This window comes from Trichoderma gamsii (assembly GCF_001481775.2).
Source record: "Trichoderma gamsii strain T6085 chromosome Unknown Scaffold_2.2, whole genome shotgun sequence".
Lineage (NCBI taxonomy): Eukaryota > Fungi > Ascomycota > Sordariomycetes > Hypocreales > Hypocreaceae > Trichoderma > Trichoderma gamsii.
In genome coordinates this window covers 1,570,167-1,592,898 of record NW_020171339.1, presented here as the reverse complement: position 1 = coordinate 1,592,898, position 22,732 = coordinate 1,570,167, and the positions used below count along the sequence as shown (strand labels likewise).

At 50.6% G+C, this 22,732-nt stretch overlaps 7 protein-coding genes across 7 annotated transcripts; 4 read left to right on the top strand and 3 right to left on the bottom strand.

Annotated features, from left to right (window-relative positions):
• Positions 1 to 1,150: 1,150 nt before the first annotated feature.
• TGAM01_v200991 (hypothetical protein) lies at positions 1,151 to 2,338 on the bottom strand (the record flags this gene model as incomplete). The annotated part of the gene is made up of 1 exon (XM_024548661.1): positions 1,151 to 2,338. The coding sequence occupies one exon, from the start codon at positions 2,336 to 2,338 to the stop codon at positions 1,151 to 1,153; it is 1,188 nt and encodes a 395-aa protein (XP_024406672.1).
• A 523-nt stretch (positions 2,339 to 2,861) lies between these two features.
• On the top strand, positions 2,862 to 4,089 carry TGAM01_v200990 (60S ribosomal protein L8; the record flags this gene model as incomplete). Its single annotated transcript, XM_018806587.1, has 4 exons — positions 2,862 to 2,864; positions 3,163 to 3,234; positions 3,314 to 3,823; positions 3,889 to 4,089. The coding sequence occupies 4 exons, from the start codon at positions 2,862 to 2,864 to the stop codon at positions 4,087 to 4,089; spliced, it is 786 nt and encodes a 261-aa protein (XP_018660229.1).
• A 2,744-nt stretch (positions 4,090 to 6,833) lies between these two features.
• On the top strand, positions 6,834 to 9,029 carry TGAM01_v200989 (FAD binding domain-containing protein; the record flags this gene model as incomplete). The annotated part of the gene is made up of 4 exons (XM_024548660.1): positions 6,834 to 7,211; positions 7,474 to 7,765; positions 8,209 to 8,520; positions 8,686 to 9,029. The coding sequence occupies 4 exons, from the start codon at positions 6,834 to 6,836 to the stop codon at positions 9,027 to 9,029; spliced, it is 1,326 nt and encodes a 441-aa protein (XP_024406671.1).
• Positions 9,030 to 10,421: 1,392 nt separating this feature from the next.
• Positions 10,422 to 11,637, bottom strand: TGAM01_v200988 (ATP synthase F0; the record flags this gene model as incomplete). The annotated part of the gene is made up of 3 exons (XM_018806585.1): positions 10,422 to 10,742; positions 10,799 to 11,358; positions 11,424 to 11,637. The coding sequence occupies 3 exons, from the start codon at positions 11,635 to 11,637 to the stop codon at positions 10,422 to 10,424; spliced, it is 1,095 nt and encodes a 364-aa protein (XP_018660227.1).
• Positions 11,638 to 16,384: 4,747 nt separating this feature from the next.
• Positions 16,385 to 18,311, top strand: TGAM01_v200987 (allantoate permease; the record flags this gene model as incomplete). The annotated part of the gene is made up of 6 exons (XM_018806584.1): positions 16,385 to 16,633; positions 16,740 to 16,848; positions 16,945 to 17,492; positions 17,559 to 17,752; positions 17,808 to 17,922; positions 17,991 to 18,311. The coding sequence occupies 6 exons, from the start codon at positions 16,385 to 16,387 to the stop codon at positions 18,309 to 18,311; spliced, it is 1,536 nt and encodes a 511-aa protein (XP_018660226.1).
• Positions 18,312 to 18,610: 299 nt separating this feature from the next.
• TGAM01_v200986 (hypothetical protein) lies at positions 18,611 to 19,491 on the bottom strand (the record flags this gene model as incomplete). Its single annotated transcript, XM_018806583.1, has 2 exons — positions 18,611 to 18,789; positions 18,876 to 19,491. The coding sequence occupies 2 exons, from the start codon at positions 19,489 to 19,491 to the stop codon at positions 18,611 to 18,613; spliced, it is 795 nt and encodes a 264-aa protein (XP_018660225.1).
• Positions 19,492 to 20,378: 887 nt separating this feature from the next.
• TGAM01_v200985 (hypothetical protein) lies at positions 20,379 to 22,488 on the top strand (the record flags this gene model as incomplete). Its single annotated transcript, XM_018806582.1, has 4 exons — positions 20,379 to 20,399; positions 20,512 to 21,239; positions 21,315 to 21,601; positions 21,662 to 22,488. The coding sequence occupies 4 exons, from the start codon at positions 20,379 to 20,381 to the stop codon at positions 22,486 to 22,488; spliced, it is 1,863 nt and encodes a 620-aa protein (XP_018660224.1).
• Between the last annotated feature and the right edge of the window lie 244 nt (positions 22,489 to 22,732).

Genomic DNA, 22,732 nt, shown 5'->3' with positions numbered 1-22,732 from the left:
GCAAACAATCCTCCTTACCAAATTGTACGTAACTGTAGCGGCTTATGTTTATTGCCTGCTCTTGTTGGAGATGCGACAACAGCCTCAGTCGCGTTCTCCAAACTTGCATGTCCTGAAGTCGCGGACGCAGGAGGCACAGTGCGTGCGCATTCAGTTATCGCGTTTCCCCGCCAATATTCCGGCGGCTCACTGTGTGAGACAATAACGCGCTAACTATGCGTTGGTGCAGGGATACGACCTAGCTGGAGCCTCAGGCATCACTTCGACGGCTCCAATTGGAGCTTTGCCCACTGACGTGCAGGCTCAGTATCAAGAACGAGGCTCGGCAGACTCGAGATATTGCGACGAACTTGAGCAGGGCTCTTACAATTGCCGAAAGCCCAATTTAATTTTTCGGATTCTTCCTCAGTCGACAGCCGAACGGAAGACCGTCACGGCGGCGAATTCGCAATCATGCCTGTTCCTTTCGAAACCCTGCTGCCATACGGCATCATGATTGTCGTATGTGCTATACCGAACAAGACTTCACCACATGGGAACACGAGGTAGCTCACAGTTTGTTACTTAGATGTTTGGCGCCACAGGTACCGGATTGGCTGCCTTCAAGACATGGCAGAACGAGGGCAAGCGACCGCGCTATTCATTGGATCAGTGGGATAGAGTTAGTCACCTTCCGAGCAGAGAATGCGGCCATTTACATTCAGTAGCTAACCGTTGTCTATAGCAAAGTAAGAGCCTTTTCGACAAACGAATCCTTTCGCGCAATTTTCGATCGATTTAGACGCTAACTTGCATTCAAAGTGATGGACCGAGACCGCCGACTTACAGGAACATTGAGAGGACAGTCAGACAACCCACAAGCGCCTTTAGGATTTGAATTCACCAATGGATGGAAGGTAATATCACTTCCTATATATAACGCCTTCTTTCACGGACAAGTGCTGATACAGTATGCAGCTGGAGAAGCGATTTACTTAAAGGACCACGGGTACAATCGGAATTATTAGAAGAGGGGGCCTCGACCTCAAAGTCCAAACAAAACAGAGTGTATATATACCAGGCAGAAACTCGGCTTCGCTAAAGTAGTCAGCACTATCTACATGGCCGTCCTAGTACACGTTGATCAAAATTCTATTACTATTAACAAAAGCTATCCCTCTATTGAGATCTCTGGTCTATTCTTGTTGAGACCTTCCAGCAAAGTACAAGCCTGGCACATTGCTTGGCTGGACATGTAGCCGCATTTGACGCACTTCCCAAGTGTTTGCAGTTGAACAGGGCCAGGCTCCTTTGCCCGACGCTGCCGAACAGGAAGCTTTACCACATCGTCACTCTCAATGACCTTGGGCGCGCCATTCGATGTGATCTCAGTCTCAAGCCCGTTGGCTGCGGGCTGCTTCTTGAGATTTGCTTCCATTTGCGCCAAGTCATTCCCTGATGTCTTTGCATCGGCAGATCCACAACCACCCATCCCCTCGCCTTCGTCGCAAGCGCAAGCCCCTTGTCCTTTATCTGGTGTGAGCCGGGCCATGTCTTCGCCGCTCCGAACAATGTCCAATATGGCGCTCGGCCGCACCTTTTCCAAGTTCTTGATGAGGCTTCGTGCAGTTCCTCGGAATGCCTCGGGACTGTAGATGCACTCCGTACTAAAATAATCCAGCTTCTTGTGGTGCGCATAAAGTACAATCTCCTTTTCGTAGGCATACTTTAGAGGCTTACTTCGCTTTACATCGTTTAATGAGCCACCAGTGACTATACTGGTGCTGCGAGACAGTCGTGGTAAATCTCCTCGAAGAAGATTCATGAGGACCGTCTCCGCGACATCATCCGCATTGTGGCCAGTGACAACATGCTTGATTTCCAGGGTTTTTGCACCCCTGTCCAGCGCCTGCCGGCGAAACACGCCGCAGTACGTGCAATTACCCTTTTTTCCAATAGTCTGTACGACTTGGTCCATGGTCCAGCCATAAAGCTCATCGTATCCCACAATCTTCAAGGGCATATCGTACTGAACTGCGTTTCGTTTCACCGTTTCCAGGGAGTCATCTCTATAGCCTTTGATTCCTTCGTCTATACTGAGAAGCACGAGATCCAGCTCATAGTTGTGGCGCTCGTTAAGAGTCTTTAGTACCGATGCCAGGACTGTTGAATCCTTGCCTCCTGATGCTCCGATGGCGACTTTTTCTCCGGGGTAGAACAGCTTGGATGAGACGATGGTGTGGTGGACTTCGTCCTCAAAGACGGCGATGAAGCAATCGCGACATAGTTTGTGGTGGTTCTTGGGCCTCTTGACTACAGCCTTGTTCGCTTGGCAGCGGACACATGTGGTAGGCGGCATCTCGAGATATCTATAGATGAAATGATTTGAATGTAGTATGGAAACCGAGTCTGAGTCTGAGTCTGAGCCAGGGTCTGGTAAGGTAGCCGATTTCTGTTTGCCGTTCAAATGAGGAGCAGAAAGAAGGGTATCAGAGGGTATCTCGGTTCGGAAAGGTCAAGGAAATGGTCTTGAAGTAATATATATGTGAGAGAAAAGCAAGGTCAAGCAATATCATTAATCGTACTTCATGAGTCGCCAACATATTTACATCTGATGAATCATAGCGCCTGTAATTCTGGGGTACTTAGATACGCCTCCAAGGAAACTTTTTTGGCAATCGATAAGGTCACGTGCTTCCACGCCGCCAAAGGCACAAGTCAAAGCCTGCTAGACGACCCCACATCTGGGCGGACGCTGAAGCCCTAATTTTCCGCCCACCACATGGTCCAACTTTTCTCTCGACTTTTCTTTGCAACCCATCCCGCTCCGGCATCGAAATTTTGTTCAACATCGAACATTCGCCCATCGCCCGATAATCAAGATGGTAAGTTGAACACAGTCTCACCAAAGACTCTAATGGCCACAGTTCATGTGTGAGTCAAATGCGCGAAAGCGCAATTGATACAACGGCGGTTTTGCTTTTTTTCCTCTGCTGAAAATTGCAATCAACCCGTTGAAACATTGCCGCCCCGAATGTTCACTTCATTGTGATACTGAAGGGGTGAAGACTTGGCTGGAGACGCTGCAGTGTGCCGAAATATGCCACAATGCGTTCTCGTTAGAGTTCAGAGAAGACTTTTTGGCTTGAGCCCCTCGCTGATGTCTTCTTTTCTCAATGACAGCCTCCCAAATCTGGCAAGAAGGTCGCCCCTGCTCCTTTCCCTCAGAGCAAGGCTGGTAAGAAGGGACCCAAGGTTAGTAACAAACATCAAGAAATTGAATCTTCCCCATCCCGGTGAAAATTCTGTCGAGATATCTAACAAAGTGCTGCAGAACCCTCTTATCGAGAAGCGCCCCCGCAACTATGGCATTGGCCAGGACATCCAGCCCAAGCGAAACCTTTCTCGCATGGTAAAGTGGCCTGAGTATGTCCGCCTCCAGCGCCAGCGCAAGATCCTCCGCCTGCGTCTCAAGGTCCCCCCCTCTCTGGCCCAGTTCCAGCACGTCCTTGACCGCAACACCGCCGCCCAGGCTTTCAAGCTCCTCAACAAGTACCGCCCTGAGACCAAGGTCGAGAAGAAGGAGCGTCTCCTGAAGGAGGCTACCGCCGTCAAGGAGGGCAAGAAGAAGGAGGATGTCTCCAAGAAGCCCTACACCGTCAAGTACGGTCTCAACCACGTCGTTGGCCTGATTGAGAACAAGAAGGCTTCCCTGGTCCTCATCCCCAACGATGTTGACCCCATTGAGTTGGTTGTCTTCCTTCCTTCTCTCTGCAAGAAGATGGGTATCCCCTACGCCATCATCAAGGGCAAGGCCCGTCTCGGCACTGTCGTCCACAAGAAGGTTAGTTTTGAACCATGGCATATCATGTAAGCAATTGAGCAACTGTGTACTAATTCAATTGGTAGACCGCTGCTGTCCTGGCCCTCACCGAGGTCCGCTCCGAGGACAAGAACGAGCTCTCCAAGCTCGTCTCTGCCGTCAAGGACGGCTACATGGAGAAGCACGAGCAGTCCCGCCGACAGTGGGGCGGTGGCATCATGGGTGCCAAGGCTCAGATGCGCATCATCAAGAAGCAGAAGGCTATTGAGGCTGCCACCAAGATTTAAGCTTTCTTCTAATACCCGGGTTGCATTTGGGATTTAAGGGATTATCATCGGTGTTTAAGGATTCAGGGCATGGCAAAAAATGAATGAATTTCCAGCACAGTTGTGTATCCCAAATATGACCGTTTTACACACATGTGAAAGGTGATACGAGTGAATTCGCTATAAAGTGATTACGTTGGAATTAGTGTAAGCTTGCGCAGTCATTCTTGGCTGAGTCAGCTCCAACTGCCCTTGACTGTTTCTTTTCGGAATTCAGAGTAATAATCCATGGTTCCGCATCTAGACATTTCTGGCGAGAATGAAAAGGGGCAATGCAAGTTATCTCTTGCAGAGTTCCATCTTAGATAGGGGCGTTCCCAGCAGAGTTCAATGACTCCCGTCGATATCAATATTGGTTTACATGACATCGACACATGCTCCCTGCTTGGGTAAGATTAACAGCAATGGTTGACTATTCCATTCGATAGGAGCCACTGAGCCAAGGCTTTGAACGGCTGCCTACATGGCCAGTAGGGAAGAACCAAGGACGGTCTTGGTAAGCATCTTGATAATCCATGCCCATAAAGCTCGGCAATGTGACGATTTCAGGTCGGTCCGCAACTACTATGAGCTAAAATGGCCGTCTCGCGTGCTTCGTTCGTCCAGCAGTTCGGCTATGATCTCTTAACCGATGGTAAGGTCCTGGCCCCATCTGAGCATGAGAGCGCTCGAATTACCCATCCTGGCAAGAGAAACGCCATGGCGGTTAGAATGCCTCACGAAAAGGGCAACAATAGAGAGTACAACCATTGAGGACCTGATTTGGAAAGCGAAGGATCAGTAGAAAGAGAAGAAAATGCGAAGCTAGCGCTCGTAATTTCTGCAGCGGTACTCATAGCCACACGCACCGGGAGGGCCATCCGGACCTGAAAGCCAAGCCAGTTATGAGAGGAGAGAAAAATAAGAAGTGGACTCTTGGAAAAGAGATATCCACGAGTATACGAAGCGAAGCCACAGGCTAACGCAATTTGATGAAGCTCCCGACGACAGTGGCTTGTATGTACACACAGAGTAACAGACTGGAGAACGTCGAACGATGCTCTGGGGGCCAAGATATGGCACTTGGGAAGTACTAAAGATGAGTTGACAAGGGCATCTGTCAAGAGGTTTGCTTCTCGCGGCAAACTAAGATACCTAGTAGCAGTCCCACAAATCGGCGACAGTGTTTTTAATACTGTACATGTACCTGACAGGCCTCAGGCAAGTACCAGCTCCATCTCCAGGGACGAGGACTTCCAAATGGGTCCCAAAATGCCGCGAGATGGGTCAAGCAGCTACCTAGCCGCGCCGTCCCACTTGGGGCGATGGGGAATAGGCTCGTTTTTAGACATATCGGCCAGCATTGTACCTGGCGGACGCAGCAGCAGGGCTCTGAATTGGGCGATTTCAAAATGCACGTCCTCGCCCTTCGGCCACATGTCCCCCTTGAATGCGCAGCTTTTCCGGGGATAAGAGGGAGAGAGGGCGAGGGAGGGACCAAAAGGGCGCAGCTGGAAACATGACCAAGTGTTCGGTAGCCGGCGCGGCTGTAGGATTCTTGGTCCATGGACTCGCATTTATTAGAGAATCGGCTGGCAATCATTGCCTGTTGCGCATTGACTGACATCGAACGATCCATGCAGGAAAACGAGCAGGGAGCTGGCATCTGGACCTTATCAAACTGACAGGTCTGATATCAGTACGAAAAACAAAGAAATATTGATTCTGGCAATTTAAACAATTCAATGCAAGACAAAACAGAAAAACAACGAGGAAAAACAACGACGCAATCCCAATTTCCGGTGCTAGCCTTTTTGCAATGCATATAACCTGTTGACTGGGTAGTGCAGTACCACTTACTCTTTCAGTCATTGGCATAAGAAGAGCTGCACGGATCCTTACCCGAAGGAGAGGTGCAGTGCAGTCTCCCTTGGACTCGGAGCAAGCTTGTAGGATCCATAAGGTGCTGACCACCGGAGCACCGATGCAACCACAGAAAGGTTTTGAAGGTCCGGATATGGATACACGTTACTGCACTAGGTCCCTAGCAGCAAGAAGAACTGCATCGGCTTTGCAGCGCGGCCGAGAGCAAAAAGAAAAGGAAAAGTGGAAGAATGTCTCGGACAAAACCGTATGATGGAAGAATCGCAAGACTGCGGAGTACCTACCTAGTGTTGGATTAGCATACTATAGTACCCTTATTTTCTCGGATTTTCTCTGCTATCGTCTTAATAACGCATTCTCCTTGTCTGCCCAACTTGTTAGGGCCCTGTTTGAATCCCGACTATCAGGTCTACCAATTTCCGGGTGAGGTAACACAGATCAACACCAACAACTCTGTGGAGACCAGAGCAGGACCACAAGCAATTCAGAGTTGATGCAACAACACCAACTTGGTACAAGTATGCAACGCAACCCAAGACATGCCTACCAGGCTCGCCCCCACTAGTGTTTTATGTTTCTCTCTCTTTCTTTACCAAGAACCCTTGCGGCCGAGAAGAAACAAAACAGCAGCCGAAACCACAGTCTGGAGCGAAAAGCTAACGTATCAGACTGTCGTTTTTTTCGACCTGCAGGGATTCTCCAAACTTTAAGACGTTTCTGACCGTTACATCACGGAAGTTTTTGAGGAAGAGAAGCGAGCAGAGCGAAACAAAAAGAAAAAAGGAAGACCCCAAGTATAGAGAAGGAAGACAGACAGAAAGGCTGTTGCATACCAACAAACAATGGCCATCAGCGCCGACAGCCCCAATCCCCCTGCGGCTGCCAGCAGCAGCGCCGGCAAGCCGCCAGTCCTCATCATTGGCGCAGGCGTCAGCGGCCTGCTGCTCGCCCAGCATCTCAAACGTGAAGGCGTGCCCTTCCGCGTCTTCGAGCGCGATGGCGATTTGGCGACCCGTGGCGCTGGCTGGGGTCTGACGTTGCACTGGTCGCTGGCAGCGCTGCAGAGCCTGTTGCCGGCAGGCCTGGCCGAGCGCATCTGCGACGAGTCCAGCGTCGACCGTTGGGCGGATCGGCGAGGCGAGCTGTCGAGATTTCCCTTCTTTAATCTGGAGAGTGGAGAGCTGAAGACGCAGACGCCTGGAGCGGTGAAGAGTGCGCGGGTGAGAGTCACACGGGAGAGGCTGAGGAAATTATTGGCGGAGGGCATTGATATCGAGGTGAGGCTGGCTCTTTCCTTTCTTACATTGAGCTGCACAAAAGGCCATCGCACCTTCCACTGCCCACGTAGAGAAAGCTCTGTTATCAAAGCTCTTTGTGTTGATTTGTTTCTTCTTCTTCTTCTTCTTCTTGTTGTTTCTTTTTCTGAGCCACCATCTCTCATCCTTTTATGAGACCTTCCGCTAACACATTCATTTCTTCAAGTGGGGGAGATCTCTCCGCGAATTCACAACCAACAACGACGGCACCGTCAACGCCATCTTCGACGACGGCGCATCATGCACCGGCACGCTGTTGGTGGCGTGCGATGGAGGCCAGTCCCGTGTGCGCCGTGTCTTGTTCCCGGACGAGTCCAAGCTCACGATGCAGCTGCCTGTGCGAACGATGGGCGTTAAGATCTCATTAACGGCGGAGCAGATCGAGCCAATCCGCAAACTAGATCTCTTCTTCCTCCAGGGCGGATCACCTCAGAACAATTCGTTCATGTACATCAGCGGTGCGTAGCGCAGAAAAAAAAATACCCATCCCCTTCCCCTGTCCCTTTTCCTTTCTATATGCTTTTAACCTAATTCTGCACTGCCATTGCTTGCATTGCCCATCATTTTGGTTCTGACATCTGCGGGCGCTGGTTCATGTCGATCTTTTTTTTTCCTTGGTGCCCTTTTTAGGGCTCCGACCCGCCTGAGTTTTCTTTGCTCTGTGTGGAGCTCCGAAGCCAAGTACCCATCGCGAGGTACACAAGCAGTGGAATAAGCCTCGGGAGCGGCGCCCGCCGTCGCGGATCCGGCGATCGCATCGCCTCCCGCAGCGGCACTGCAAGATTCTAAAAAGGCATTTTGATGAGAAGTGACAAAACATCGCAACCAAAAGAATCGCATCCAAGCACTGCCAATCCCGCACATCAACAGTTTGCCTACCATTCGTACTGACGCATTGCAGTCCTTGATAGTCCCGGAAACCAGACCGACAGCAACCCGGATGTCTTCCTCTGCCAAATGCATCTGTCGTGGCCGTACCACCCGAGCTGTGGAGCCCTGATCGATGTGCCGGCGACCAACGAAGAGCGGTACGAGCTGGTGGTCTCCTTCGCAAAGACTTGGGCCGAGCCTTTCCGCTCTTTCGCCCTCAACAACGTACATCCAGATACTCCCATTAAGCGGCTGGATGTACTGGATTGGGCGCCGCCCATTGGACTGCGTTCAAAGGGCCAGGCAGTGCTGATGGGCGATGCATTTCATCTTATGTCCATGTGTAAGTGCTCCTCTTTTTTGCGCCATTGGAGATTGCCTGTGTCTTTGCTGTTCTCTTTTCGGCTCAGATCCAACCTCTTCCCTTTCCCATTGCGCAATGCAGCCGCTTTGCCCTGCACTTACAATACAAGTTTTCGCTTGCTCACTCATTGTTCCTTTATTCTAGACCGCGGTGAGGGCGCAAATCACGCCATTGTCGATGTCCTCGACTTCGCGACACACGTCGTTCCAATGCTGGCGCCTTTCTCGCTACAACACGCCCATCAGGGTGCAACACAGGCCCAAGATCCCGCGCAGGCTCTGCGCCAGGCGCTAGATCGCTATGAAGACGCCGTCGTCTCCCGTTCGCGGCCAGGGGTTCTGGCCTCGCGCAGGGCGTGTTTAGACGCGCACGCTTATTCTAGGCTTTTTGGAGAGGGAGCTGCGGCTGGCGGCATCAGCCCACTACTGAGCAAGCGCGAGATGGCGCTCCAATTCGACGATGAGTCGATGGAGCTGATGGGCCAGTAGACAATACGTGGACTACAAACCTTCAGGTCCCCCTGATTAATGGAGCACGATTGGTATATTACTAGTACAAAGTTCATCATTCGAGCGAATAATACGCAAATACGGTACAGCCAATCACCCCGCCCGCTAGTCCTCGTTCTAATCGCAATGTCTAAATTAGCACAGACAGCCATAAGTGAGCTGTTTACCATCGAATCGTGCTGCGAAGTACCCGTAACATGCGTACTTGCATTGACTTTGGCCCCCAAACAAGGAACCCTCAGCTGGCCCGGTCAAAAGCCAATGGGCCTCGTTCCCGGACCTTTATCCAAGCAAACACACTGCGCGAACTAGTCTCGGAGAAGGTAGCCATATATTAAAATCCCCACTTGCTTGTCGTACCATCAAGACAACAAACAACCGATCACACATAAATTAATTAATCAGTCCCTGCACAACCGCAGCAACCAGGTCTTTGTCAGAAAAATACTATAGGCCAGGATCTTACATCGCCTCGGTAAACTGGCGAGAGCGAGGAAAAAAGCAAATAATGTATCCACTTCGCTAGGTTGGAGCAAAGTCTAGATCCCCCTATGCAAGAAAGCTCCTCCGGCACAATGATCCGAAACGAGGAATGTAAACCCCCCTACTTTACAAGGGAAAAGAAAGGAAAGATTACTCTTCATATGAGAGAAGGTGACCAGGTAAATGGTCTTTCATTGGCTTTCTTTCCGCTCCGGTTATTAGACTTCTCCCTTCTGTTGTCTCCCTTGTAGTGCGTACGTATGTTGGTGTTAGCGGAATAAGCCGTCGCTCCTTTCGCTCCTTTGTCTTATTGTAGTAAAGTCATCCCTCCAGTTTCTTTCCTTTTTCCCTCGAGACCTGAAGCTGCAAAGGTTTCCAAATACTGCTGGCGTTTATGCGTTCATGGTGTTTCCGTAGAATGTACAAGTAATTGTTTAGGTGCCTTATTCTAGTAAAAAAAAAAAAGAGGAAAAAAAGGAGAAAAAAAAGAAAGAAAGGAGACAAAAAAAGAAGTAGTAATTCTGAAGAGAACACAGTGCCAAATCATTCTTTCTTTGAACGCTGCCATGACAAAAAAGCTCAGTAGTTCGCCTAAGAAACCAATAATACACGCTGTCGTGGCTATTCTAAACCCATAGCTCCATGATAGCCCTTTTTATTTTGGCGGCGTACCTCTGGCCCCTACTAAACTCCACGCGAAAATGATAGAAAAGAAGTCCAAAATCGTCAAAAATACATACAAAGCATCAAACGTCCCATGATGTAGAAGCAAGAAATAATGCAATATCGACAAGAATACAAAACAAAGTATATCTGTAGCAGACCAAACAAGAAAAGAAAACAAAGGAGGTGTAACAACAAACAAACTGGAATTCAAATATCCCTATTTTATACGCTATCTTCAAAGCTGTCGTTCCGCCGCCTAGGTTGGCCGCGCTCCTCGTCGACTTGCACGCTGTATGTAATAGACTTCATGATGCCAGCTCCTTGAAGTATGTTTTCTTCGCTCGAAGACTTGACTGCGGTCAAGGCGCTCTTGTCATGATGGTCTTCACGGCTGTGGCTCACATCGCTGAGTTTGAAATGCTCGCCCTTTGCGCCTCGACTGTGCTGATGAGATGATCCGTTATTGTATGAATTCTTTGTTCGGTACTCCTTGGCTTTTCTCATAAAGACCGGGGCCAAGAACGGCAGGGATGAAACCATGTTCTAGAGAAACCTGTTAGATTTGCTCTTTTAGCATTATTACTAGAGAAATTACTTACGCCGACGTTGAATTCAATGGTACCCCATAGAATCAGCATTGTGGAATTGCCGTCACCAGTCGAGATTCGGTTGATCTGGGTATATCTCAAGATGGAGCAAATCGTCGTGAACAGGCCAAGTAAAAAGATACCGATCAGACCAAGTTTCTTGGCCATTCGGATGTTAAGCCTAAACAAGACTGGCAGGGGAAGAATGGCAACGACGATGTCGGAAACAATGGTGACGACAGCATAGGCTGTAAAAGAAGGTCCAGGAGCCAAGCAAGTTCCGTTGATATGGGGGTTCCATGATCTTTGAACTGGGTTACAGGCGAACACCAGGGATAGGGCACAGCCCAAGTGCCCTAGAAAGACCAGTGCGATGGTGGCAAAGACAACATAGCGATAGGTCTTTTGGTCCGTTCCCTTGAGAAGTCGCAGATAACTGATGAGGAGTGCAATCTTGAAAAAGCTTATTCCAATTTGATAAATGGGACGTCCCGCAAAGTTGACCTTGGTGTAAGCGTCGAGACTGGCGGGGGGTCTATCCGCAATAGGTAGTCCCAGGCCGTATCTTGTTTCTGTGCGACGCGTTAATATTCGTCTCCTTGAAATTGGCAGACGGTATGGAGTGGGATTGACGTACGAACAATGCAGAGGATGGAGTAAATGAGAGCAAATACAACGGATAAGGCGGACATCCAATCATCACTAGCAAGACCACGCGCGGCGAAGCGAATGTAAAGACGGGCGCCGACAGTCAACATGGAAAGAACCGAAAGGACGACGCAAATGATGATGATTGTCGGATATTGGGACTCGTCGTTTACCGCCTCGGAGGCGTGCAATACCCAACCCATGATGAAAAGTAGTACTTGTCTTATATGTTGGTGGGTTGAGCCGAGCAGAAGATGTTGTTCGTTGTTCCTTGTTGGTGTTGGTTACAAGGCGCCTCCCAGCGGTGGAAGAAGCGCGGCGACGGGATGAGGGTGAAAAAAGCAGGACGTGTATATACTGCCCACAATGTGTATAAAGTAGACAAACACTGCAATCAATTGCACATTGCAACTCCAAAATCAAGAAAAGAAAAAAGAGAGGATCAGTATAAGCGGGACTGAAGGCAGAAGCGGCCCCCAAAGGAATTATAAGAGACAGAAATGAAAGTATCCAAGGGCAAGGTCGAGAAAGGTGTCGGACGATATAGGTAGGTAGATGGATCCAGGCCTAGTAGACGCGAGGCATGTCTTGGATAGGGTTTCTTCTTCTTTCGGTCAGCATTAAGGTCAGACACAGAAAGCACCCTGAACCCCTTCGGGATTGCTCGTCTTGCCAAATTTTCCGCCTCAATGTGACCTTGTCGGACGAATACCGTGCTTCCGTGTATTTATCCGTATCTCTAACCCCAAGATAATGGTCTCCGATGGCCAGGCGTGGCATTAACGGTTGCAGGTGCTCCGTGTTGGCTCTTGCATAAGATACTAGTCGAACTTGGGCAGTATGACGACCTCCAGAGCGCAGGGACTGGACACATTCGACCGAGTACAGCTGGGGCCTGTCCAAAAGGGAGCGAGTCGCGATGGGTATTGGAACCAATCGTGCCGAAAATTTGCCCTGCATCCCCTGCAACGATGCTACGTATTTGGACTGTTTTGCCTTTGGGGGATCCGTGCCTTGGGAGGCAATGCTACGACACCGTCTGCACATGAAATTAGCAACAGCTTGGTTCTGTTCTCTCCCTGGGATTGGCTTGAGAGCCATTTCGTACTCCGTTTCTTCTCCGCAATAGCGTAATAGGCTGTAAAAGGGCTCATGCTGCCTGGATACTATTCATCATTTCGTATACAAGTACTTGTAGTTAGCCCACGCTGTCTGTACCCGTTAGCACAAGGGCAGTATTACTCTCAAGCGCAGGTATGGACATGACATCCTTGACCTCATGGCGAGCAGGGGAGCGGATGCGCGGTAGCACTACCACCCCTGCCACCGGACAGTACCCAGCCGGCCTGGGTTGTGTACATGTCAAGGCAGTCGACGGCACTGTGGCACTGTGAAGCCGTGGCTTGGGCCGGCGTGCGGTTGGCGTAGCGATCTTCGCCAGTAAAAAGGCTCTCTGAAGCTGGCGCTCTGCAGATTGGATCTGGCGGCCACTAACGCCAGTAGGCTCCCGCTCAACCATCGGTCTATCAGCCGCCGGGGAACGGGATTCGAGCAGCCTGTCCGGACGGTGGACTGTGCGTGTCTCGGCGAAGGAATCGTGGCAGCAGTAGCACCTCCAAGCAGCTGCTTCGATGCAGTAGCGTCGGTCTGATGTTTGCTATACGTTTGAGACAGGCTATTAATGGGGGCGGGCTCAATGCAGTCCGAGACATTGTGCGCCAAGTTGTAGCTGTCAAGGAATGGTACCATTGCAAGTCATTTGTGCTCGGCTGATCAAGTCAACAAGAACATGAAGAGATTTTCTTCATGGTAGCTCTGCTGGCACGCCATATTTGGCTCAAAGTGCGCCGCTAAGAGATCCGCTAGGTCTGGCTGAGCACATCTTTGTCACTAGCCAAGCAGATCACTGGGGCGATTTGGCGGACCCGAGACGGCCGCACAATTTGACAGCTTGGAGGCCCTAATCGCCGTGAGCCTCCAGGTGGTGACAGTAACAGAGAAGCAGATGGAAATGTGGCTTGCAGAATGACCTGCGCTATTACCATCAGCCATCGGCGCAGGGGCCCGCCGGAGGCAGAGAAAGAGGAAAAACAGATCGTTAGCACAGGTGGCCGGCGCAGATTGAGGTCCAAGCTCGAATCAAGTGTTAGAGGATGGGGGGCGGTAGAAAAGAAAAGACTGTGAAGAGGCCAGTTGAAGCAGAAAATCGTCTGTACGCAAGAATAGCGTAGCAGCGTCTCATTGCTCTCGCTACTTCCAATGCCACAGATAGAGGATGAGGCAGGTACATTAGTGGCTTCTTCTAAATAAGAAGGAACAGCAGCTTAGCCAATTACCAGCAAGCAGTTATAAGTAGTACTAGGTAATTCTGCGAGATACGGGCAATGCAATCCGCCATGATACAAAAAAGCAAAGAGGGTTGATAGAACAAAACCGCACAAATGAGTATTAGCAACGGCCCTCAAGCTGTGGGCGATCTAAACGAATCGGTAGCAATGCCCCGGCGAGAGGACGCAGCACGTCGTTTATCAGAGGCACGGAGCTCATCCGAGGCCGTATGGACCTGGCACTCAACAGGTTTACCACTGCATACAAGCCTCTGAGGCGATGACCTCAGCTCTCCGGATAGATACATCACTGGTGTTTTTGTGTGCATACTCTGGCACAACTGCTTTCTGCCCTAGGGTTTCTAACCGAGCATCTTCTCCCTGCGTCTGTATCATACCGTACGGGCGAATAACTAGTATGTACTGCAAAGAGAACGCAGGGGACTGGGTGACATACATGATACATGCAATGCGCGACGCAGTACCTGCTTAAACGAAGTATCAGGTGCGTCTGCAGACCAAACCACGCGAGGTGGAGTTACCTGCCCATGGGAATGGAGTGCGCAGAAGATTCAAGGACGAGTACCGACTTCTCAGGCTTGGAGGCACTGCTTTGTGGTGTTTCCTCAAGATTTGTAAGGAGTGCTCCGTGCAAGAACTAGCCCGGGAACAGTCGTATGATTTTACGGAGTAGTGCTGTTACAGACACAGAGCCTGCAGAAAAAGAAAAGAAACCTGGCTGCAGCATCTGGCTTGTGATAATGGCGGCCGATTGGGGCCCCTCTCCAGCCGCAAAGCGGGTCGAAGCGGTGGTGGGGGACTAGTGCTGAGCTCCAGGGAGCACTTGCCGTAGTGCACAGTACCCGCTAGAAGGCAATTAGCAGGCCCTGACAGTGCCAATAGAGGGGCACGCATGGCAGTACGAGCTACTAGTAGTACTACAGGTACCTCTTCCAGTACCTACCTACCTTACCTACTAAGTATGGAGCTCAAGCTGGGACCGAGCTGCGGTCGAACTGCCGGGCCCCGGTTCTCGTCTCTGGCCACGAATTATGGAGCGATCAATGCTTCGGGACGGGACCTTTTTTCTTTGCCTTTGTTTGGCCGTTGTCACAGTCGATCAATCAACGTTACCTGGGCGAGTTTCCCCTGGGCGCCGAGGATCCCCTTTGGTTCAAGCTCAATGGCATTTTGCAGCGAAAAGTTGCTCCGCCAAACGAACTAGAGAGATGCAGGGCCAACGCTCGTACGAGGCCACGTACAGTAGAGCACCTACAGCAGACACACTTGCACGAGATGAGGATAAACTCTGCGTTAAACGCACCGCTATACGCCTGGCCCTGCCAATCCGTCGGAAACGCCTTGCCCCTTGGCCAATATTGGGCCAGCGTGGCTGCATTCAGCACACCACCAGCGAGCGCGGCACCTCTTCCGCTGGCAGACTCGCCTACTGCAGGACCAGCAATGGCTACACGACCTGCCTGTTCTCGCCAGACCCTGCAATATTCGGCCTTGGCCACTCGGAGAGCGAGCCCTGGCTCTCTGGCCCTTGAGCTGGCGAACTGGTGGCTATGAAGTGGGGGAGTTGGCCCTGGGGAGCTGACCCTGCCGCCGCGTATCTTGTGCTCGTCCAACAACATCGCGGCATTGAGAGCCTCCGGAGATTTGATCTGCCAGCAAAAGATGGGACATTGGACGACGACTGCCGCGGCGACCCTTCTGGACTGGCTGCTTGTTGCTCCTGGCACCACTTTGACAGCAGCCCACCCATTGTGGCTGCACGGGTGTCACATCCACCGTCACTAGAGCCCATTTACCTTGCATCCTCCCTTTGCAGCTGCATCCGGCGAGTAGGGTATTCTTCCTTTTCTCGTTAGCACCACTGCTTCCAAGCCTCTGTTTTCCTTTTTGCTTTGTTCTTACTAACGAGTCAACTGCTACAGTACAGGCATTCTGAGCGGTGCTAGGTCGCTTCGTTTACGGGTCCACCGGTCTAGATATCCCTGGCCGTGCATCTAAACCATGCACTTGTCGACGCGGTGGCTCCTCGTGGCACCGCTGTACCTGTGATATCCACCCGATCCTTCAGTCCTCTTTTTGCTCAGGTACAATATCGACGTCTTACTGTACCATACTGCAACTACGAGAGGAACTAACGACAAGAGACGAGGGCGGCCCCCCTCCCCCCTTCCCTTGACCACGACCACGGCCACGGATCCTGGCTGCAGTCTTGTCAAATCCTTTCATCGCTCGTCCTCTTTGGGGTTCCTTCAATCTTCTTATTACTACGTACGGTATCCTCTCCCCTTCCCACGTCGTATTCGACCTACCTTTCCTGGCCCAATGTGCTGATCTTTTGCAACCAGCGCCGATCGCTCTCTTTTTCTGGGAGAGATTTTCTATTCAAGTTCATCTCACACGCCCTACATCCTGTCTCTTCACTGTCACTCCCTTGACTGGCAGTAAGACATTGAAGTTTACCCATCACGTCACTTCCCCCAGTCTCTATCCCCGCGAATCTATTATCCACTGGGGCCTTCTAGGATCCGAATTTGCGGACATAGATTTTGCGTTCCTTCCCCAGAGTCGCCGCCAGTCGTGAGTGCTGAGGGCTAAAGCAAATATGTCTTCTCATAACGACAGTGAGAAGGGGGCTGATATCGACGTTCGCGGTAACACTCCTTCTCACAGCGATGTTGATGTTCCCGAGGCCGGCATTGACGATGCCTGGAAGTTTCTCAATGAGCATCGCGATGCCGATGGCGTTGCCGCTATCAACATCGATTCTCTTCGCCGCAAGATCGATTTCCACATTGTCCCTCTGATGTTCCTATGTTACACCATGCAGTTTCTTGACAAGGTCATCCTGAATGTAAGTTTCGTACCTGCATAATACCGCCCCCACCCAGATCGATGGCTTGTGCTTTGATTTGGACGCCTTATCGTACGTCGTGACACGACAGGCTGACACTAACTAGTATGCCGCTGTGATGGGACTCACTACAGATCTGAATCTCAAGGGCAATGACTTTTCCAACGTGGCCACGTTCTGCTTCGTCGGTTTGCTATGCTTTGAAATTCCTAACAGTAAGTTGAGCTTCGTCCAAGCACAAACAGCTTGTCATTTTTTTTTCCTCTTTCCCTCCTTTGAGAATTAGCCAAATTGACTTGATATTTCAACAGCATACTTCCTTCAGGTGGTCCCAGCTGCCAAGTGGCTCGGACTCAATGTCACCCTCTGGGGTATTGCTACCGCCTGCGGTGCGGCTGCTCACAACTACCAGACGCTACTCGTGTCTCGCGTCTTCCTGGGCATTTTCGAAGCCACCATTGGACCTTCTCTGATGCTCATCAGCAGCCAGTGGTATACAAAGTCTGAGCAGGCTCCTCGCTTCTCTTTCTGGTATCTCGGCCTGGGCCTGGGACAGATTCTTGGTGGCGCCATTTCATATGGCTTCCAAAATGTCTCCATTGGTGCTTCATTGGCTGGCTGGCGCATCATGTTTGTTGTCTTGGGATGCGTCACTGTGGTCATCGGACTTTCAACCTTTTTCTTCTTGCCCGATACCCCCATGAAGGCTTCTTGGCTGTCGAGCAACGAGAAGGTTGCTCTGCTGAAGCATGTCAGCGTCAACCAAACTGGTATCCAAAGCCGCAAATTCCGGCCCAAGGAGATTGTTGAAGCCCTTCTTGATCCTCAAATCTACCTCTTGCTCCTGTCTGTTGTCTTGGTAAGTTGTCCTTTGGTATAAACTCTTATGCCTCGGCTCCTTTTGTTAACATTGAATTTTCTGTAGCTCTCTGTTTCCAGTGGTGTTGTTACCACTTACTCGGCTACCCTTATCAGGAACCTGGGTTATGCTCCTAAAAAGGCTGCTTTGATGAACATGCCCTCGGGTGTCGTCAGCATCTTTTTTACATTGCTAGTCGGCTTCGGCGTTCGAAAGCAGTCTCATCGATGGGCATGGATTATTGTCTGCATCATTCCTGCGTACGTTCTTAGCTCTAGACTGGGACAGTCGAGTGTGATTACTAACTCTTGGTAGTATCATTGGAGGCGCACTGATGTCTTTCCTCGACACGAAAACTCACCATGCCGGCGTTTTGGCAGGTATCTACCTCGTCAACGCAGTCGTCGCTCCTTTGACCCTCTTTTACGCCGTGAGTAACTCACCTAGCCCTTCAACCAGTACCTAGTCTATACTGCGATGATTAACAAACGGATATAGTGGACTGTTGCCAACGTCAGCGGTGCTACCAAGCGTGCCTTTGCTGCCGCCATTGTCAGCGGCTCATTCTCCTTGGGCAATATTATTGGCCCCCAGACCTTCCAGGCTCGCGATGCGCCTGACTTCCGACCTGCCAAGCTGGCAGTCATGGGCACGCAGGCTGGATGTGCCGCGACTACCTTTGTCCTCTTCCTGTACTATGTATGGTGCAATAAGAAACGCGGTGATAGCAGCAAGGATAACGAAGAACGCTTCATGTCTCCTGAGGTCTGGGCCACCATGACGGATAAGGAGAACAAGATGTTCCGATACTCATATTAAACTTGTACGCACTGGCATGAACCTTTAAAAACAGGCCAGCGAGATTCTTCTTTTTTTTTCTTTTGCATAAAACCTTTACCTATTTAATTACGATTTATAAACGAGGATCAAGCAACATTACTGCTGGGGGGTTTTTCACGTTGGACATACGATATGATACTTGTCTAGAGGTCTTCACTAGGATAATTTGGAAAATGAGGATGCGATTGCTTGTGTCTAGATGCCGAGTATATACTTAGATTCCTGCCTATAGCTTATGAATGATGAATAACCGTTCTCTACAAAACACTTTCTCAAACCTAGTATTTCTTGGACTGGATTACGGTGCCGCTTCTAGCAGCGTCAAGGGCCTCAATTACTCTGAGCTGCTCCGCGACACTTTGCTCTACCGAAATTTGCCCCTTGAGATCGGGCTCCATCTTTTGGAACTGTGACAACATCACATTGAGCGCCTCGACGACCTGGGGTGGCTTGGGACCTATTTTATTTCAATAGAATTAGCAAAAACGACCTTTTATATTACAAAAAAAAAGGGGGAGGGGGGGAATGAGAAGAGGCTCTTACCGTCCCAGGTATCCACCCAGCCGGGGCAGATGGCCACAGTCTTGATACCCTTGGGAGCAAGTTCCACGGCGTACTTTGCAATCTGGACATTCATGCCCGCCTTTGCAATGGAATAAGCCAAACCGTAGTCGAGGCCCGTGCCGAGGATGACGTCTGTATTAGCCATGCTGCTCGTGATGTGGGCAATCTTCTTGAGGTCGCCCTTTTCAATCAGCGGCAAAAACGCATTTGTCGCCCAGGCCGCGCCCCAGATGGCCGTGCGGACGGGCTCCTCGTAGAACTGCTTGGTGGCCTCGACGTCAAAGGGCACCTGCGTGGGCGTGTAGTTGAAAGTGGCCATGTCGACCGAGTTTGAGTTGTGGATGAAGACGTCGAGCTTGCCGTCGAGGATCTTGCTGGCCTCCTGGGCGGTGGCGAGGATGGACTGCGGGTCGGTGACGTTGCCGGTGATGATGTGGATGTTGGGGTGGGCTTTGGCGAGGGCGGCGAGGGGGGAGGAAGGGTCGTTGGAGCGGACGATGGCGAGGACGGTGTTGGAGGGGGATTGGACGGCGAGTTGGCGGACGAGTTCGCGGCCGAGGCCTTTGGAGGCGCCGGTGATGGCGTAGGAGGGCATTGTGAGAAGTTTTGGGGAAAGAGTTTTACTTGGTAAGTTGTTTGAGGTATAGAGTGTCTTGTGGTGTTGGTTGAGAAGTTGGTTGTGTTTGTAGCTTGGAAGGGCTCATCATGATCAAGGTGTTTTACTCTTATATATATATATATATATGCGTGTAAGTGAAGTCCTTGGAGGGGCCACTTTCGCTTCAGCCTTACGAATAAGGGGTCCATGATGACAAAAGATGCGATGGCATAATACATTATGGATGTTTGTGTGGATATTAGCTCATTGGCGATTACCAACCTGAGTTACCAAAGCATCCAGCATATAGACTAGGTAGATGGGAGGCAGAGCTGAATAACACGACGAGAGAATTCCACAGGGGAAACGGCCGAGCTAGAGTCTCTACAGCCGGTCTCCATTTTTCATAATGGTGCGATATACAAGCTGATATTGTCTTTTAGCGTGAGACTTTGACTTTGGTAATGATTTGCAAAGAATTCAAAGTATGTTCTATGATAAATCTTCTGGTGGATCTCGAGACGTTGATGAATCCTTTGTAAGAGGAACGGCCGATCCGGAATCTAGCGCCCGGTCCCAATTATTCATTGGCATATCCACCTCGATATACCTTAGCCAATCAACAACGGTCTTTGTCAGCACCAGAAACGGGTATTCAAACCCCAAGCGGCCGACGGGTCTCACTCAGACCGGCCGTTCCAACTTACACGGCCGCAACTCCACGAGACCGGGAGACGACGAATCATCTCCCCTATTCCTTTATTTTTGTTTAACGTTGTTTGAATCGAGAAAGTGGGAATGCCAGTTGTCAAGAGGAGAGCCTGCGTCACGTGCACAAATGCAAAATGCAAGTGCTCGCCGCAGTCTGAGAATTTGTGCCAGCGATGCGCCCGGCTCGGGAAGCAGTGCGTCTATCTAGACCTGCCGGAGAGGAAGAGGAAGCGCGGGAATGACGCAGATGGGTGAGACTTTCCTTGCCATTTAATTTTATTAGTGAAGCATGAAAAGTCGGATTAGCTAATTTACTTGTGCCTTTTGCCGTCTGCCGTCTATAGTGGCAGTAATAGTCGAGTTGTTGCGCTGGAGAATAGAGTCGAGGAACTCGTGGCACAACTCAATGCCATAAGAAACGGGGCCACTCAACATGCTCCCACATCCTCTTCTACAGATGGCTTGACTCCAAGCACAGGGGACTTGACGATTCCAGATGATCCGGAATTGCTGGACCCCGACTCCGAAGGCTATCATGGCCGTGAACCCCCAACGACATCCGTCCTGGAAGGTCTCCCCGACATTGTCGACCGCGGCTTTCTCAGCATCTCAGAAGCAGAGAATCTAGTCTCCCGATTCAAATCCCGCTTCGTGTGGACGTTCCCCTTCGTTGTGCTGGATCCCTCCCAAACCGTCGCGGATCTGCGCAAGGAGGAGCCGCTCCTCTTCCTCGCCGTCATCGCGGCCACCATCGCCAGCGCGCATCCCATCCGGAAACTCCTCGCGGATGAAATCATGCAGCACGTCACGTCGCGCATCGTGGCGAGCTCAGAGAGGAACTTGGGCCTCGTGCGGGCGCTGCTAGTGCTGTGCGCGTGGTATCGGTATCCTGCGCAAAAGGGCAACGTGCAGCTTGTGCTGCTGATTACGATGTGTGCGACGATGGTGCATGATTTGGGGCTGCATCGACTGAAGGCGGAGTTGACGACGGATCAGCAGAGAGCGCTGTTGGGGACGTATCTCGTTAGTTCGAGGTAAGAGGAAATGAAGGAAAAGTAGTTTAAGCTGGTGCTTGTTGCTAACACTCGTTGGTGTGCCATCTTATATAGTTTACCGAGGGTGATGAATCGCCCGTCTGGCATGGCAAACAGCAAGAAGATTGAGGAATGCTGCAACAACATGGCTGCATCGACCGAGTATCCCTCTGACAGATACATCCGGCCAATTATCCTCACCCAGTCTTTTATAAACACCATCGACGTCAACTTTGGTGAGCTCGGAGAGATAGCCTACGAAGAATCTCTAGTTAGAATCATGCTAGGGGCCAAGCTGCGGGAATTCGAGAGTCTGAAAGTCACTCTAGAGAATGACTTATCCAAATGTCCAAACCCACTCAGTATGCTGCAGTTCCAAGGAAACTTACAAGTGCCCTTATAACTAACTTGATGGTTTTTAGCCAGCATACACATTTGCAACATGCACTTCATCGACATCGCTATCCGAAGCATGTCCCTCGGCGATGAGCATGCCTGCTACCAGAATCGCCACGCTGCTGTTCCATCCTCCGCCTTTGAAGCGTTCAAGGTGTCCGCGTACAGATCGTCGCTCCTCTGGCATCTCATCCGCTACACCAAAGCCCTCATCCAGACCTATATTGAGATACCCGACGCCGAACTGCCCCAAATCACCGTCTTCACCCTCACCCAGATCTGCGCCTCTCTCGTGATCTTACCGAGATCCGTGTCTTTTCTCCTGAAGCTCATCGTCGCCAAACAAAGTCCTCACCATGGCGGTCGTACTTGGCCCGTCCGGGGCGAGACGTTGGATGAGGCGCGGGCAGTTGTCGAAGAAGCGGATTTCCTTAATCTTGTGGTGAGACTGTACGAGAGGCTGCGGGTGCTGATTGTTGGCCTTACGGCGCAGGAGATGGGATTGGATGTTGCTGGGACGTTGTGCTGTCATATGAATGTGCTGGCGAGCTGGTATGCGCCACGGGTGCAGGCGATCCTGGGCGTTGATCTGGTGGACAAGTATCCGTTGACGTCTATTACTCCCCATCCCGATGCTGTTGTCAACGGTACCAATACCGCCAACACCGCTAATAGTGGCAATAGCACTACTGCTTCGATTCCACCACTGGTTGATCAGAGCACAGAAAGGACCGGGGCGACATATCTGCAGCAAGGGTATCCTGGGGCTTATACGGGCGCCGAGGACGGCCTCAACTTGTTTAGCGATGAGATGTGGGCTTCTGTGCTGGACAGCTTTACTAATTTCGTGTAAATGATGAAGATACGGAGGTTTTCCATATATGTAAAGCGAAAGGAAATCAAGGGGAGTTTCATGTAATGCAAAGAACACAATCACAACAAGATTCAGAACGAAATATTTTAATAACACTTATTCAATTTAGCTATGTAGCAAATTTTCAAAAAAATGAAAACAGAGAATATAGATTTCAACGCCTATCCAATAATGACGATGCAGTTCCCAACATTAGATGAAATGGGATCATTAGAAAAAGAGA